Source organism: Chiroxiphia lanceolata, chromosome 23 (genome assembly GCF_009829145.1).
Source record: "Chiroxiphia lanceolata isolate bChiLan1 chromosome 23, bChiLan1.pri, whole genome shotgun sequence".
NCBI lineage: Eukaryota > Metazoa > Chordata > Aves > Passeriformes > Pipridae > Chiroxiphia > Chiroxiphia lanceolata.
This window is the reverse complement of record NC_045659.1, coordinates 2,571,042-2,587,744: the sequence shown is the minus strand read 5'-3', so window position 1 is coordinate 2,587,744 and position 16,703 is coordinate 2,571,042. Positions and strand designations below refer to the sequence as shown.

Here is a 16,703-nt window from a genome sequence, read left to right as displayed (position 1 = left end):
AGTTGAAGATGTTGGCTAAACCACTTGGATAAATTAGTCAAGATCAGTCTGCAGAGGACACCAGCCCAGTTCTGCTGCCACTGGTGATTCCCCTGTCAGTGATATCTTCCTTTTCTAATCACAGCTCATGAGCTGATCTCTGAGCACCTCGAGTTCCTTCCCATTCTTTCCAGTTTACACAGGGTTGAACAGATTAACCTTTTCCCGGGGGTTCCTGGATGGATCCTCTCACCCTGGTGGCATTTCTGCACCTCATGTCACCCACCTGCATCACTCAGCCACTTCTCCAGCAAGGGTTTGAGCTTGCACATGTTCTTGAAGCTGAGGTTGAGGGCCTCGAAGCGGGAGATGGTGGTCTGGCTGAAGTCGTTGCCGTAGAGCTTCCCCATGGCCAGTCCAACATCCCCCTGCCAGGGAAGACCCAAAGCACAGCATGAGCTCAGGAAAGCCCCTGGCAGGTCCCTGCTGTCACACCCCCTCCGGGCTCAGCCTTGTTTCCACGACCCACCTTTCCCGAGAAAGAGGCTCCATTTTCCCCCAGGGATCTGCCCCACGCCCCAGCTGTTGGAGGAGGTGCAGATCAGGAGGTAATGAAGTTTTGGGAAGGGTGTATCTCTTGGTGTGTTTGGAAGGGGACGCTGCCAAATGAGCCAAACTGTGTCTAACCCAGCCCTTCCACCACCACCACCCCCCCCCAGCCCAACCTGTCCCCCCCACCAGCCACCCCACCTGTGTGAAGCCCAGCTTGATCCGCCTTTGTTTGAAGGTCTTGGCAAACTTCTCCAGCTCCTCCAGGTCACTTGGCTCCTCTGATGCCCCCGAGGGAGTCAGGTGCTTTGCCACTTGCAAATGCTGGGGGACATCCAGGTGGGGTTCAACCGACGAGCCAGGGAGCCCAGAACGCCCCACAGCCTGCAAAAACAACACCCCAAAAAAGGGATGTTCAGAGGCACAACGACAGGAAAACCCCCGATTTCCTCTCCATGGAGCAGCACCCTGTGGGTGGGGGTTACCTGTGATGCCAGGCTGGGTCCTGGCTGGGAGAGGAGGAGGCTGCCCTGCTGCTGAGGGAAGGAGAGGAGGTTGGGCTGCAAAGCTGAGGAGAGAAAAAGGAGACACGTCTGGTCAGAGCAGCTCCTTCAGCAGCTGAACATCCCTGCCCAGGAAAGGCTCGTGGAGCTCTGGGTGTTCAGCTCCATTAATTAGCTCTTGCTCAAAATACAGGAATTTCAGCCATTCAGCCAAAGTGTCTGGCTCTGAGCTGGATTAGAAGAAAGAAAAGGTTCTTCTCGTGGCTCTTTAGCCTGAAAGGGATTATTACAATAATTATATAAGTAAAATATCTCATCCACTGATCCCTGTGTGGAGCTCATTACCCTAAGGCTGAACCAGAGCTTTTTATAGAACTCTGACTTTGATTTTAGGTGCCAAGCAGCAGAGAAGTCACTCCATCCTTCATGGGGATCTCTCCCAGTGCTTAATCATTGTAGCTGTTAGAAAAATGTACATCTTATTTCCAACATAAGCTCTTCTGACTCCCAACTTTCAGCCACTTGATCTTGTTAAAAAAACCCCCCCTGATCCTACAGTTAATCTCACGAGCCCTCCCACTCTGCTTTCTATTACACATTTCATTTTCAAGTGTCATTTTGAAGCCCTCTGACCCTTTCTTTTCTACCCAACTGTATTTCACATAAATTGAATTTCTTTCGGAATATATGATCTGGCACGAAAATGATGAAAGGGAAGAAGGAAGGGAAATCTATAAACCCAACAAAAACTAGTATTTATGGAGCCTGTGTAATTGTTTAGCTGACAAACTGCCAAGTACAAGCCCATATCTCTTACAGGGAATGTCCTACAGGACTAAGTTGTGTAGTTCCCTAGAAATTTAGTTTGGATCAAGTCCATTGTGAGTGAAACCTATGGAATGTAGTGAGGATTTATCACCTCTCTTGAAAGACTCAATATATTTAATTGATTTTAACTGACAATTACAGGGAAATCCAGAGAAATTTATGGACTTCTGCTAATAAATAGGAAAACAGATAATCTCCAGGATCAATCTCTCCCCCTTTCTCTTTTTCTGCCTTTTCTTGTTTAATTTAGCTCTGATGTGCACTGTCCCCTTTATTTATTTAGGTTGGGGTTTCAATGAGCCTTCCCTAACGCTGGAACAACTTTGAATTTCAAATCCAGGCTGGTAATGAGGTGCACATTTTTAACAGAGCAGGTAATTAATCACAGGAATGGCTTGCCTAGGGACATGGCAGATGCTCTGTCATTTGGAGTCTTTAAAATCATGATTGAACACCTCGGTGAAAGCTGAGCTGGAGCTCAAATGAAAATTATGGGCTGGATTCAGGAATCACCGGTCTGACAGCTGAGGAGATTGAGGCTCTTTGCACAAGATGAAGACTTCAGCAGCAATATTTTGACTGACAGCATTCCCAGCATCTCCCTGGCTGCTCATTCCCACCCTCAGAGCACAGAGCTCACAGGGAATCACACCAGGGCACGAGGAACCAGAGCCGGGAATTTCTCTGCCTTAAAACTGGTTTTAAAACAGAAAACCTGCACTGAAATCCTTGGAAAGGCTGAACCCCTTTGGCCATAAAATCCATGGATTGAGGTGTCCATCAGTCAGAACTCAGGAAACAACTGAGGGTGTTCCCCTGAGGGCTCCAGGGACAACTTCAGGAATATTTTGTGCATCTCTTCAGCAGGAAGAAAACTCCCCCTGTGTCTGTGCCAAAGAACTAATTCCACAAAACCAAGTTGTGCCTTCCCTTTCACTCCCCAGTGGCTGTGCACGGACACAGCAAAGGATCATTAAAACCTGGCAATCACTTATGCAAATGCAAGTGCTCCTGCACAAAAATCCAGCTCCTGGCCAAAAAAATCCAGTCTTGAGCAAGTCTGGAACTGGAAGGGGTCACAGCCAAACAAGTGGCCGTCTGTGGGGGGTTAAAGCTGCCAAAAAAGTCACTGAACAGAAGAAATTCTAATCTACAAAAGGCAGCAAGTTCTGCTTTGAAGTATAATATATTTATTAAACCCAAATAAAAGCAGGCAGCAAGCAACAGATTGCCCTGACCCTATTTCAAACGAACTATATTCAAGATTATTAGTAAATACACATCAAATAGTTCCTTTATACATCACTCAGCATCACTTGGCAGAGAGAAGAGTTTATGTGCTGCCAATAAGAAATAAAATTCCCATTTACCTACACCCAGGGTATGTACCAGTGGCTTTGAGCTGCAGAGATTTAAGGGTTTCATTCTGAATTTTAGTTCGGACAGAGCGAGCTCTGCGCTGGACTAAATCAAAAATACAAGCCAAGGACCTGCATCACTTTGTGCCTGTGGGGTGATGGATCAAAGCCCACATCTGTCTGCCCACAAGCAGCAGAAAAGATCCTCCCTGGCACGTCTGCATCCCTGGAGAAACGCCATAAAAAATATCAGGGGTAAAACCAGGACCACAGGGACTTTCTCCAGGGCTGGGTCCAGCCCTCAGTCCTTTCCCGGAGCCGTGTTCCAGCAGCAGTTGGATCTCTCCTGCCCCACGGCAGCTCCAGAGCTCCCTCTCTCCTCCCCAGGTTGCTCCTGGCGGGGTCAGACCCGCTCGTTCTCCTGCCAGCGCTGCCCTGCAGCTCCTTCCCGGGATTTACCTCCCTCCGAGGTCCTTCCCGAGATCAACTCAGCCTCTGCTCGGTTTTCTGGGAGAACCGAAGAGCGGGAGGGAGCCCAGGCAGGCTGGGATTGCTCCCCGGGCAGCAGCTCCTTGCTGCGCTGCTGGAAACCGGCCGCTGTCCCGAATTCCCGGTGGGAATTCAGCCTGGCCCCAAGGTGGCACTCTCGGAGCGTGCAAGGCGCAGGTGCCAGGAGCATCTCCAGGCCTGGACCCTTCCACATGGATCTGGGATCATCCCCGGCGTGGGAACAGCCCGGGATGGGTGGGAAGCATCGGGGAACAGGCTGGGAAAACCCAACGGGCTGGTTGAAAGCAACACCCTTTGGGAAGAGAGGTTTTTTCCTAGATATTTATCTGCTTATAACGATGCCCATTTGGGCTTTTATGGCTCTTACCTTGTTGTCCTGCCTGAGACTGGGACAGAAGAAATTGGGGAACTGACTGCATGTGCCCAGGAAGCAACACCAGCTGCTGCAGGGTGTGGAGGGAGCTCATATCCTACGGGGAAAAAGCAAAGGGAACAGTAAAACTGGGGGAAAATCTCCTCTCCTTGACCCCCTTCACACTCTTCACTGAACTGCCCAACCCACTGGATTTGGGTAACTTGAGAGCCACAGATCCAGAGGTGCTGCAGGATCTGAAGGTTTCAGCTGTACAGGAGGAATTCTGTGCACACACACAGACACCCCCACAGAGAACTGTCTGCTTTTCACCTGAAAAAAATTCACTCTTGGAAATGATATTTTTGAGGTAATCAAGCCCTGGTTGTTAGAAGGAGCAGTGAAACCTCCTGGATTTCAGCTTCTTCCAGATAATGCATTTTCAGGGAGCAAACTCCCTAAAATTACACAGCAAATTGCAGCAGACTGTCCCATCTCACCAACACCCAGAGCTTGCTTTCCACAGCACTGTTTTGAATTCTGGGGGGAATTGAAGAGTCCCTAAATTGTATAATGGATCTGAATACCCCTTGAAAGAATGAGGGAAGAGATTACTGAGCATCTGTGTGGCCTTCTGGCATTCAACTCCTCCTAGAATTTAACAAGAGTTAAGTGCTAAACCCCAATTTTTTACCCTAGGAAAAAAAAAAAATTCCTCTGGAGGAATTAATTTCTTCTGTGGTGTAAATCAACTTGAGGCAACACATTCAAGGCTACTGGCTGAGATTAAGAGTTAATCTATCCTAGAATGTTATCTGCAACAATGGCATTAACCAGACACTCATGAATGAGGAAGAGCAGAGCAAACACATCTGACACTTCCCCTTGGTGTTGTCTCAGCCTCCAGTTATTTCCAATTCAAGGGATTTCCTGACCATGGTGTGGTTTGCCTACTTAGCAAACCCTCAGAGGAAATCCCATCCAAGGATGTGTCCAGTCTGCTTTAGAATCCACCTGCAGAGAAGGAAGGCTGAGGAGGAAGCTGAATTTTAGCAACACAGATCCAAAGGGGAAGTGCCAGTGTCCAAAGGGGTTTGGCAGAGGTCTCGTGGTGGATCCCTGGAGCAGCCCAGTCACTCACCCCTGCAATTTGGCTTCCAGGCATCATTGATGAGCCCTGCACGAGGTGCCCTGACCTAGGGGGGATGGCAGATTGCAGGGAGTCGCTGAGGTCTTCGGTTTTAATCTGAAAAAAAGAGCAAAGCCATGGCAGAATTAGGCTGGAAGGGGTCTAAAAGAGGCTCCTTTTGGGGAAATTTAAGGGTCAGGACTGGCTGCTTCCATGGCTGACAGGCAGGGTCATTCCCCACTTCATCCCATGGACAGAGTCCTCCTGCTCTGCCGAGCCAAGGGCAGTTTGCTCAGTTAAAACACATCCATTGAAACACTTCAGGAAGCAGCCAAGTGCAAGGTTTAAGGCATTTTGTGGAGTTATAATGAAGGCAAAGAAGCAATTCCCCTTCACAGATCACGACTCACACCCCCCCTGGCAGGGCTGGTCACGGAGAACCTCTCATTCTGTTCTGCAGGGGATGGGAAAGGAAAGGTCACAGAGTGAAAGACCTCAAAAAAAGCACAGTAATCTTCCAGTCTTGAAACTGCAGCACTCCAGGCACCAAATGCATTTGGCTTTGCTTCTACCAAAAAAAAAAAAAAAAAAACCCCAGGAAGTTTTAAGGAAAAAAAAAGAAAAAAAATCTGCTTCCTTAGTTACAACAAGCTGTGGAAAAAGAAATGGAAAACTTCACAGGAGTCAGCCCTTTGTCCAGTGGTCATTTTGAGCTGCCTGAATGTTCAGGAAAAGTTCTTGTCTACAAGGAAAAAAAAAAAAATCATCTTAATTTCTGTGTCTACATTCTTGAGAGATGAATTTGCCCAAGGACCAGCAGCAAATCCTTGTTTCTGGCTTATTCCTCAGTCTCCGTGTTAATTTCTAGCACCGCTACTACATTTGAAAATACAAATTTGTTAAAAAATAATAATAATAACCTGTTACATCACTTTGTTCTTGCTGAAACCCTTTGGTAATGCTGACTGGGACAGGGGGGAGGGCAGATTTGAGGGGCTTTTAGGTTCATTCCTGAAAGCTGTGTGAGGAGTGTCTGTGCACAGGAGGCAGAGAAGTCCTATAGAACCCTCAGAACACTCTTTATCTAAGGAAAGAGTCAAGGAAACTTCAGCTCAAGTTTCTCCCAAGCATGAAGACTCCAGGAACAAGGCTCAGACCACGAGTCCCATTCAAGAACCTCTTGTTGTCACAAACTGGGAAAACCAGGAGGACACCAGACAGGACAGGTTTTGAAATTCCTGTTTGTGGGCTCAGCACTGCAGACTCTCCCTGACTGGTGGGATTAACCCTCTCCATCTCCCACCAAATTACTCCCAAGCCCCACACCCCCCCCAGAGATGGGGAGGGTCACCTCGGAGGGGGCTTTCTCCAACTGATGGGGCCTTCAGGCCGTACAACCTCCCACCAGCAGAGGGGGACAAGAATTTCAGCCTTAAAACCAACATCCCAAGCGACTGTTTTGGCTCGGGTGATGTTCTTCTCCCCGTTTGACTGCAGCAAACAAAGACACAGAATCGCTTAGCCTGGAAAACACCTCCGAGATCATCAAGTCCAACCTCTGACCGACCTCCACAGGAGAGGAAAACGGGATCACAGGAGGCTCCAGAGCAGGGAGCTGCAACATTCACCTCTGCATTTTGGAAGGGAAGGTGATTACAACACCCCCTTTCATTACAGCTCCAGCTCTGGCCACCGCCGAAACTAGTTTTGCAATAAGCCCAGCTCCTTGCAACAAGGGGCAGACATGCTGCGAATTCCAGCTCTTTCCTACCTTTCAGGTTGGCATGATCATCCCTCTTTTAGCCTGGCAGGGAAAAAAAAAAAAAAAAAAAAAAAAAAAAAGGATGGAAAGATCTTCTTCTTGATCACTGTCGAGTGATAGTGTCTAAATCAGTGAAGGATACACAAAAGGTTCAGGAGAACACACCCTGAGCCATCCAGTCATTGCAGGCAAAGCGGGTTTACGGGTGTTTTTTCCTTTCTGAGGGCGCATTAAAAAAAAAAAAAAAAAGGAAAAATATAAATAATAATAATAATAATTAAAAAAAAATCAATAATTTCGCTCGCAATTCATGGGCGTGTGCCTCCAAAAAAAAAACAACAAAAAACCAACAACAGTCCCCCAAAAAAATAAAGTCTTCCAGGTCTTAGAGAACGAGGCGCCGGGTCCCGCCTGAGTTCCGATCCCGATGGGAGCGGAGTGTTGAAGGAGCACGAGCCATTTCCAAACTGAAATCAATTTTTCCAGCTGCCAAGCGGGACGCTCTGGACCCGTTCCAGGGAGAAAGGGGTGTGTAGCTGCACCCCGGCATCGCACAAGATGGGAACGGGAGGTGGGTTTGGCAAAGGACCGGTTCCCGATTCAAAAACAACAACATCTCCCACTGCTCCTTCCCCCGTCCCTGGAATTCTCTGGCTCCCTCCTGCACAGTGGGCGGGAACCTGCGGGTTCTTGACAAATCCTTCTCCCCCCCCTTGCACCTATTTCCATTGGGTTTAGGCTCAAATTTACCTCTCCCTCCTCTTCCTCTCCCCACCAGGCCTGCAGCTGGCTAATTGTTCGCTGGCAGGAGCTGGGGGCACATCCAAAACTTTTTGGGATGGTTTTATGCAAATCCCGCACCTTCGTGGGTTTTTTTTTTTTCCCTGGCTAAACCGGCAATATCACCAAAAAAAAAAAAAAAACCAACCCCAAAAACCCCAAAAACCCACACACATTGTGGGCGAGGCCGCCCGATATCATGAGACTCCCGTATAAAATAATGTGAATTTCAAATTAATAAAACGAGGGGAGGAGCTGCCTCCTCCTTTCCCAGTGCTTGAGCCTCGTATTTGGAGAAAACTCCTGCAAATATGGGAAGAGTTTTCATTAAGGAACTGGGGGGAAAAAAAAAAAATAAAAAGGTTGAAATTATCACAGAATCACCTCATGTAGATATTTGATGAGGACTGTGAAACGTTGCAAGTGAGCAACGTTGGTTTGGTTAAAACCGGGACTAAATCCCACTGGGATTGCTCAGGACTTTGGTTTTCCATGAGCATCATGGCAGATGGGAAATGGGGAACAAGAGGTCATTGAGAGCAAGTCTGAGTTCATTCCCATTGGATTTTACTTGGGGAAATAACAGTATGTAAGGAAAGCAAGGTGGTTTAGAGGAAGGTTCCCTGCCTGTGGATGGGATACTGGAGTGAGATGATCCTCAAGGTCCCTTCCAACGCAAACCATTCCATGATTCCACGACAAATGAACAGGACCAAGCAATGCCCTGCAAACACACCCTGCCAGGAGGTGAGGAAAGGGGCCTGGGCTCTTGGCTGTGAATTTACAGCCACCTTCATCCTCCCTTTGGGGCTGGAGGGGAGCCCCCAGGCAGGGCTGGGAGCAGCTTCCAGCTCCTCTGGAGCAGGTAACGGCAGGTGGTGGCACGGGAGCGCAGGGATAGGAAAGGAATCACACTTGCAAATCTCAAGTGGATGTTTTCACAGCCCTAAAACAGGGGCAGCTGCCCCCGAGCGATCCCAGAGAAAAACACAGGAAGGGTGACAGGGTAGAGAGGGTCCCTTCCACAGTTGGCTTGAACATCTGCTGGGCCTGGGCAAGGATGGATGGTTTCTTACCTATCTCTGGCCTAAACACAAAAACAATAAAGCAAAACAAACTAAGAAACATATTGAGGGTGATGGAAAATGATCAAAGCTCCTGAGCTTTCTTGCGTAACTGATTTGTGGAAGGTGTTTCATAAACATTTCATAAGAAGGAGAATTATGAAGAAAACATCTCCCAACCTGCCTGCAATTACTGCACAAACTCTTCCTTACCAGTAGGAAGAAGGGGAGAGGGAAAAAAAAAAAAAAGAAAGAAAGAAAAGTACATCTGTTTTGTAACTGATCTGTGAACTTCTGGCAAATGTTCGGCTCATGAAAACATCCTGCAGACATATTGCAGAGCAGTAAAAAGGCAGGAAGTTGGAAAGATTCACCTCAGAAGGTCTGATGGCACCACGGGAAGGTGATAACCTTCACAAAGACTGGCCCACGTTTGAGTCGGTGGACTGATGGTCAGATCCCCTGGGAGGGCAGGACTCTCTGTATAAACCCAGTTTAGGCTCACTGGTAATCTCAGCTGGGTTTCCTCATCTATCAGGCACCAAAAGCACAGAATCAACCAAGTTGGAAAAGACCCCTGAGATCACTGAGTCCAATCTTGGACCCAGCACCACCTTGTCACCCAGACCATGGCACTGATGCCACATCCAGTGTCTTCTTAAACACCTCCAGGGACAGCGACTCCACCACCTCCCTGGGCAGCCCATTCCAGTGTCTGATCACTTCAATTCCAATGCCTGATCACTTAAAATTCCAATGTCTGACCCCTTCTGTAAAGAACTTCTCCCTAAGAAGCTGAGTGCAGCCCCAAAACGCAGCACCTCCTTCTCACGAGGATGAGCTTTGCTGTAACGCAGGCACAGCTCCATCACCCTCCTCACCACTGACTGAGCCCCCAGAGCCTCCAGTGCTCTCCCAAAATCCAGCTCAGGGGTGTCCATGCCCTGGCAGCGTGAGGCCCTCACAGCCATGCCAGCTGAGCTCCTCCAGCAGCAGTTATCAGCCAGGAACTGCGGCCGCGAGTGTGAGATTGGAGACAACCCTATTTGTTGTGATGTTTCTGTTTAGGCAGTAACCTCTTTGAAACACATTTATCTGCCTCTGTATCTGGCTTATCTCACAGTCAGCAACTCACAGCTGCTTAAGAGCTTGAGTTACTCACATCCCTCCCTCCAGAGGGAAGGGATGGTGCAGAGGGAAGAGGATCAGGTGCACACAGAGGGTCTGAACCACCTGCCCCTTGCTGAAAAGCAACAACACGGCTCTTCCGGGGCTGAGTCACCCCAAAAACGCCCTTCAACACATCAGCACTGCCTGGAGCTGCCCCAAAACCATTTGCCTGAAGCCAAGGGAGGTCTCAGAGCTGGCTGTGAGGCTGTTGCAGCTCGCTGAGCCTTCCCACCTTCCGATGGCGTAAGCGCGCTGCAGCGAATTAACCTGCACACGTGGGCACCATAAAATAAAAAACACACTAATAATAAATTATAGCAATAATAATAATAATGGGCTTGCAATTACTATTTCCACATGTACTATCCTGCACACAGGGCTTAACAGACACCCGGGAAGGGAGGAGGCAGAGAATCTTTATGGCGATGCCACGATATTCACCTTTAACATTTATATCACACTGAAGGCTGGGGATTTTTGGAAGCTGTCAGCACGACAGGAAGGGAGCTAATCCCATGCTGAATTCCTAACAGGCTGTGTCCTAAAACTCAGCCATGACAGCGCACTGAAAAACTAATATATAATCCCTAACCTCAACACACCTGCAGCACAGCAACATGAGGCCTTGGAGTTTATTAACTGAGGCTTGATTTGATATGGTTTGTCCTCTGAGCTTCAGCTCTGGCTGTTAAGAGTTGTGCTGGTGTAAAAGTGGGGGTGGGAAATCAAAACTTTCAGAGTTTACATGGTTCACAAAGGAAAATAAACAGAAGTACACGCAGCTTTGCATTGACGGGCTGATGCAGCATTTCCCTGGGATTTTTGCTTTTAAACAAACAGGGAAGAGAGAGAAGTCACCCCTCTGTGCTGAAGGATAAACCTCAAACCATCACATGTGGCTTCAAAAGCAGGTGCTGGGTGAGGGAGAGGAGAACCAAAACCGGAGGTGGGAAGAGCACCTGCCCTGGAACAGCCAAACTCAGGTGGGAGCATCCTGACCAAGGGCTGCTCCCATCAAGGGCTGCTCCCCACAGCCCCTGCAAGAGGCTGGGGAGTGATTTCACAAGGTGACCTGTGCTCAGGGAGCACAGAACTGGTAAAAAAATACTGAAAAGCGACCACTTAGAGCATCTCCACTCTTGCTGTTGGTACCCAGGCACGTGGTACCTTCCCTGCCAAGGCCTGTGGACTTGCCAAATTGGAAGTATTTTAAAAACAAGGAGAGGAAGGTGCCGTTTTTTTGGTCAGAGCGGTGAGAACCTCCAGTCAAAGCAGGGAAAACAATTTTACCACCATTAAGGGCTGTGATTTCTCTCCTGTCTCCATTCCAGCCACCCTCATCCCTGCCCTCCTGCCCCAACCTTCCCATGCAGTTGCAGCACTGCTCCCTGCATCTCTCCCACTTCCACTTGCCCAACTCCCCAAAGCTCTCCAGAACTCCACCTCTGCCTACACCTTTGTGCTTATCTGCTCTGCTCCCACCCTGGGCTGCACCCCTGCCCCTTTCCTTATCAATGTGATTTCACCAGGCTCCATGGATTCTCCCATGCCCTCCTGCATGCTCACACAGGTTCCCTGGAGCCTCATCATGTCCCCGTTGAAGCCAGCAGCGAAGTTGCCTTATTCTGGTTTTCCTATGGTCAGAATCTGACCCTTCCCTTAACAGTTCTTCAGATTCCCTGCCTGAAAAATTCCCTCCTTCCACGGATCTCTTGTCTACGGGGAGGGAACTGTGTTTGTTCTGGACTCTCTGTGCCTTCTGGCTACCAAGCAGTGACAAATCCAAATACCTGGCACTGCTGTGCAGTACAGATTTCCCTGGATTAGTCACCCAGGAGAAGAGCAGAGCGGTGTCCAGCCAGGCAGCCCCTGGCAGTAAGGCACTTCCCACCCCATCCCACGTTTGTAAGGAATTAACTTGGAATCAGACAGCTCCCGTGACTGGGGCTGGCCCCAGCCCAGCCCCACAGGTCCCTCTCGTTGCTTCATGGTAGTTTTGGCACCAGTTGCTGTGCCCCAGGGAACTGGGACACGAGAAGAGCAGCTAGAGGGATTGCATTAAATACACTAAGTAATATAATTAAACAAGAAAGGGAGAGTGAGAAAGATCAGCTTTGGGTGGAGGGGATGAAGTCTGGTGACCAAGGGGAAGAAGAAGCTCAGAGCCAGCTCTCTGCTCCAACTTGGAGGTTCTGGGCAAGGTTCCCAACAAGGAGGGCTCCTTGCTGGGTAAACCCCCCATCTGACTCTGAACCCCTCGGTTCAGCCCCCTGATTTCACAGGGAGCAGATCAGCACCTCTGGGAAGGGAGAAAGGTGCACTCTGGTGTCAGGCTTCCAAAATTAGAGGCCTTGCTTGGAAGCCATCGCCTTCACCTCCCTGTGCTACGACTTGCCCTTCTGCAGAACGGGTGCAGGGCCCCACCCTGGCTGGGTGGTGCAGGGCTGTGACTGAGTTCTTGGAGCTCACCAGATGAAAGGCCTTCAAGAACTCAGAGTCCTCTCCTCACTGCCCAGGACTGCAGCAGAGTCAGAGCCCTGCAGACTCACCACCCAAAAAGGTGCTGGGCAACCTCAGCACTGGCTGGGCAGTGACAACCACATGCCCTGGGCTGGGTTTCTGTTGTGGAAACAAGTGTTATGACCCTTTGGACAGGTCCATGAAACTAGGGCTTGTCCCCTGTGAGCCTAGAAAACACTTCCCAAAGGATGGCTGGAGCCCAGCTGGAGCAGGGAATGAGCACAAAGAGAAGATCTGCCTCTCCCTCATCTCCAAGACAGCTTTGAAAGAGCTGTACAGGATATTTTGCCAGTGGACCAAGGCAACAGGTGTAGGAACTACCTTATAAATGCAGGTTGCTCTTTAGAAGCAGGAAAGGAGGAGTTTGGGAACGGACTGCAGCTGGATCCTAAGGAGCAGATACAATCCAGCCAACTCTGGGTTGTTGTCAGCTTTTATTGGCTGGCCTAAAATTAGTCCAGTGGTTTCAATCCACCTCTTGAGAAAAAAAAAAAAAAGAACCAAATCCTTGCTCTTAATCCCACCCCCCATTTCCCCCATAAGCTTCCCCAGGGACACACTGTCCTGTTTTGGGAGTTCATTCCCAGCAATCTCATCTGAGGGCCTCTGCAAAGCACCAGAACAAAACCAGCTTGAAGAAGGGGTTCCTCTGCATATCTGTCCTAAGCAAAGCAGGGCCATATATAGACACAGAGGACTTTCCCTCCAGCCAGGGCTTTCTCTGATGCTTTCCCAAAGGGCTGCATTTCAATGAGGAACCAGCACACAAACAAATTTATGCAATCAGTCTGCTCCTAGGACAGAGCAGGGAAACTTCAAAAGGGAAAGGTCAAGGCAGTGCTCAGCTCAGATCCAGTGTCAGTCAAGGCAGATGGGACAGCCAGGCTGATTTCCAGCCAGTGGAGGCTCAAGAGATGAAAAGCAGATGCAAGACTTAGGCTGATCCCCCGGGGCAATGCAGAGAAGAGAGAGTGAAATCTGAATTGAGCCCCAGAGGGGAGAAGGAAGCAGGATGTGAACCTCCCCTTGAGAGGAGGGCAAAGCAGGACTGGGATGGAAATCTGGAGGGCAGACTGAAACCTGAACTCCCCACGGGGAAGAGCCAAGCAGGAACAGAAATGACATCCAGGGAGCACATGAGATTAGGGGGAGGTGGGAATGAAGAGCTGTGAGAGAGATCCCCGGGGGGAGGGAAGCCCTGGTGGAGCGAAATTAAATCTGCAGGGAGTTTTGCATCCCAGATATTAATAACAAACTACCCAGCAAGGTAGGCCCTTCTTTCCACCTTCAAAAGGATGGAGGGGAGGAAGAACTTGTCTGTGGTTGAGCACAAGACTATGAATCAGAGAATCAGAGTCCATATCCCAGCTGTGCCACGGAGCAGGTCCCTGGATTTCAATACACCCCGATGTCCACAGGCAACTGTCCCATAAAGCATCCCCTGATTTCAGCTGCAATCACAGTGCTCAGCATCTTTGGGAAAAGCCAGTCTGTGTCTGTAGGACAGAGCTAAACACCTCCCCACCTTCCAGAGGCACCGGGATGCTAAAATCCATTAGCAAAGTGCCTTCAGACGTGTGGGTGGAAAGCACCAAACAAGGTCAGAGCGTTATTAATGGCACTGAAAAACGAGCCACCAGTGATTCCAGATCTCAGATGCAGTTGGCCCACTTTAATTTCTCACATCATGTGTCTACAGGACATCGGCTGTGAAGACCTGAGATAACCCACCTCAAAGCAACTGTTGAAAGTCCCACATAAATTAAGAAGTTAAAGTTTCCTTGGACAATGACTGTCAGAGCAGGGAGATGAGTTAGACAAGGAGGTCCTGAGGGAGGGGAACCCTCTTGCAGAGAGCAGGGTAGTAACACACTGGTTTTAGAAGGGGGGAATTCTTCAACAGACCCAGCTGAAAAGGCTTTCTAGGAAGCCTGTTAGAAAGAGATATTTATCCTTATTACATTCCCTGATTGGTGTAAACCAAAGAAAACAAAGAATAGGAGTAAAGAACCAAAAGCAAAATTGAAGCTGTGCTGAGCCCTGCTCAAGGACATCAGTGCCTGCTTGTCTGTCTTAAATATTGTCAGGTCTCACAGCAGGAGCACCTTCACATCGATCTGATTAATGGTAATGACAGGTTTGATAAACAAATGACAGCCTGTCTTGCAAGGGTCAGCCTTTTGCTGGAATGAAAGTGCATGGCATATTTGGATATGGAGCACATGCAGATCCTGCTCAGCCCTGCCAGCACAGCTCACACAAAACCTTTCAGCTTGATTTCCAAAGGGACATGTTCCCTCTCCCAGCACTGAAAACAGCTCAGTGCCTGAGAGCAGGGAGGGCTGGGAGAGATCTGAGCCTGCATTCCCTCCCTGGCACCCAGACTGTGTCACTGCCAGGACCAGCGTGGTCCTGCACATCACTTCCCTGGTGGAAAAGCCATCAGGGATTCAGCAGCTGTGCCTTTTCCTCCTCCAGCTGCAGATCAATGCTCAGCCCTGTGTGCTGGGCTACAACACTCCCACCAGGCACACAAGCCCTGGCATCTCCCAAAACCATGAGCCCCAGCTCCGTGTGTGTATTCCAGAAGGCAGTATATTATCCCAGGGATTAGCTCCAGACACCTGGCTCTCCAGAACAGCTCTCTTCAGAGCCAGCTACAAAAACAAACCATCCAGTATTTCCTAAAGGCTGAACGCTGAGGAGACCAGGAATTAAACCAAACCAAGCCCGGTGAGACCACAGCAGCACCTGGGGAGGATCACCACATTCCAGCCCGGGAAAGCTCCCATCCCAACACTTCCAGCCCTTCTCCTGGTCCCACTCGATGCCTTTCCCTGGCAAAACTCAAGCCCTGCTCGCAGAGTTACCCAGTTCAGTCCCTGCCACGCTCTGGCCACGATCCCAAACCATCAGGAGGCAGATGTCCCTCTCCACGCTGCCAGCAGCGAAGGTGAAAGTTTATTACTGTCTCTTTGCATTTCCCTTGATATAAACAGGAAACAACCAGCATTAGAGTCCCTGGCTGAAAAGCCAAACCAGATAGGCAAGGCAGAAGATGCTCTTTTTTCCATACACACCCTTTTCCCTCTCATTCACATACAAATTACTGCTGCATCCAGGTGGGAGGAGAGTTTGAAGAGGGGAGGGGGGGGGGGGAAGAAACGTTTGCCAAATAGGTTGAGGGATCAGAAGGAGCTTTCTCATAAAGCACAGGGCTGACCCACAAACTGCAAAAAAACCTCAAACTCCGCAGAGAGTTTCCCTCCTCCCCGTTTGCAGGGTGAGAGCAGCCACGGCAGGGAATTGGTAGGCAAGGAAGGGGTCTAACCAGGTCACTCCACCCTTCTCTTCCCGCCTGGAGCACAACAGGGGAGGGAAGCAGACCTGAAATGTAGGCCATCTACAAAGACTGGGGGAGAGGCTTAAACGAGGTGAGATTTACGATCTTCAAAGTGATTAGCGCCCAGCACTCCAAATAAAGTCAAAGGCAGCTCAGCAGCTCCTGCAGTCAGGTTGGAGTTGGGTTTCAAACCATCCTTCTCTGGCTTCGGGTTGAAAACTTGAATTGCAAGGTAACGAAAAAAAAAAAAGCCACCCAAAGCCAACCTCAAACCCCAAACCAAATTAAAAAACCCACCAACCTCCACCCCTAATGAAAGAGCTCAGCACCTGATTTTACATGAAAACACTTTGATATTTCCATCTCTCCTCTCTTCCTTTTTTCTCGTCATTTGAAATCTATTTGCTGAATTGAGGGTGAATTCACCAACAGCTGAGGTCAACCCAAAATGTGAGTGTGGAACCCGTGTGCATTCGGGCTCATGCTCATTTAAGATAATAATTTAAAATAATAATAATTACTATTATTATTATTATTTTAAATAACAATAATTCAAAATAATAATTATTATTTTAAATAATAATAATAATAATTTTAAATAAGCCTACACGTGGCCAAGAGAGAGCCAAGAGAGGGAGACAAAGAGCCACTTGCACAGCCCTGTGTCCACTCATGGACTGTTACATCCCCATCCCTGACATCACTGCAAAACCCCGTGGGCAGACACTGTTCTGGGGCGTTGGACCAGATTAAAAACAAAATGAGACAATAAAATGAGCTTGTTCACAGCCTTTTGCTTTTTAAACCCTGTGAAATCCCCAGTCAGGTTTGCTACTCACTCACAGGGAGGTGCTGG

The 16,703-nt window shown here is 48.9% G+C and overlaps 1 protein-coding gene across 2 annotated transcripts in view; it reads right to left on the bottom strand.

Annotated features, from left to right (window-relative positions):
* The window catches only part of POU2F3 (POU class 2 homeobox 3), a 41,634-nt gene that overhangs the window by 6,758 nt on the left and 18,173 nt on the right, over positions 1-16,703 (bottom strand). For both annotated transcript variants that reach the window (XM_032709536.1, XM_032709537.1), the window contains exons 5-9: positions 5,221-5,325; positions 4,095-4,197; positions 1,014-1,096; positions 730-912; positions 266-407 (exon numbers count right to left, since the gene is read on the bottom strand). In XM_032709536.1, coding sequence (XP_032565427.1) covers positions 266-407; positions 730-912; positions 1,014-1,096; positions 4,095-4,197; positions 5,221-5,325 — 616 coding nt within the window. The remainder of the gene's footprint in view (positions 1-265; positions 408-729; positions 913-1,013; positions 1,097-4,094; positions 4,198-5,220; positions 5,326-16,703) is intronic.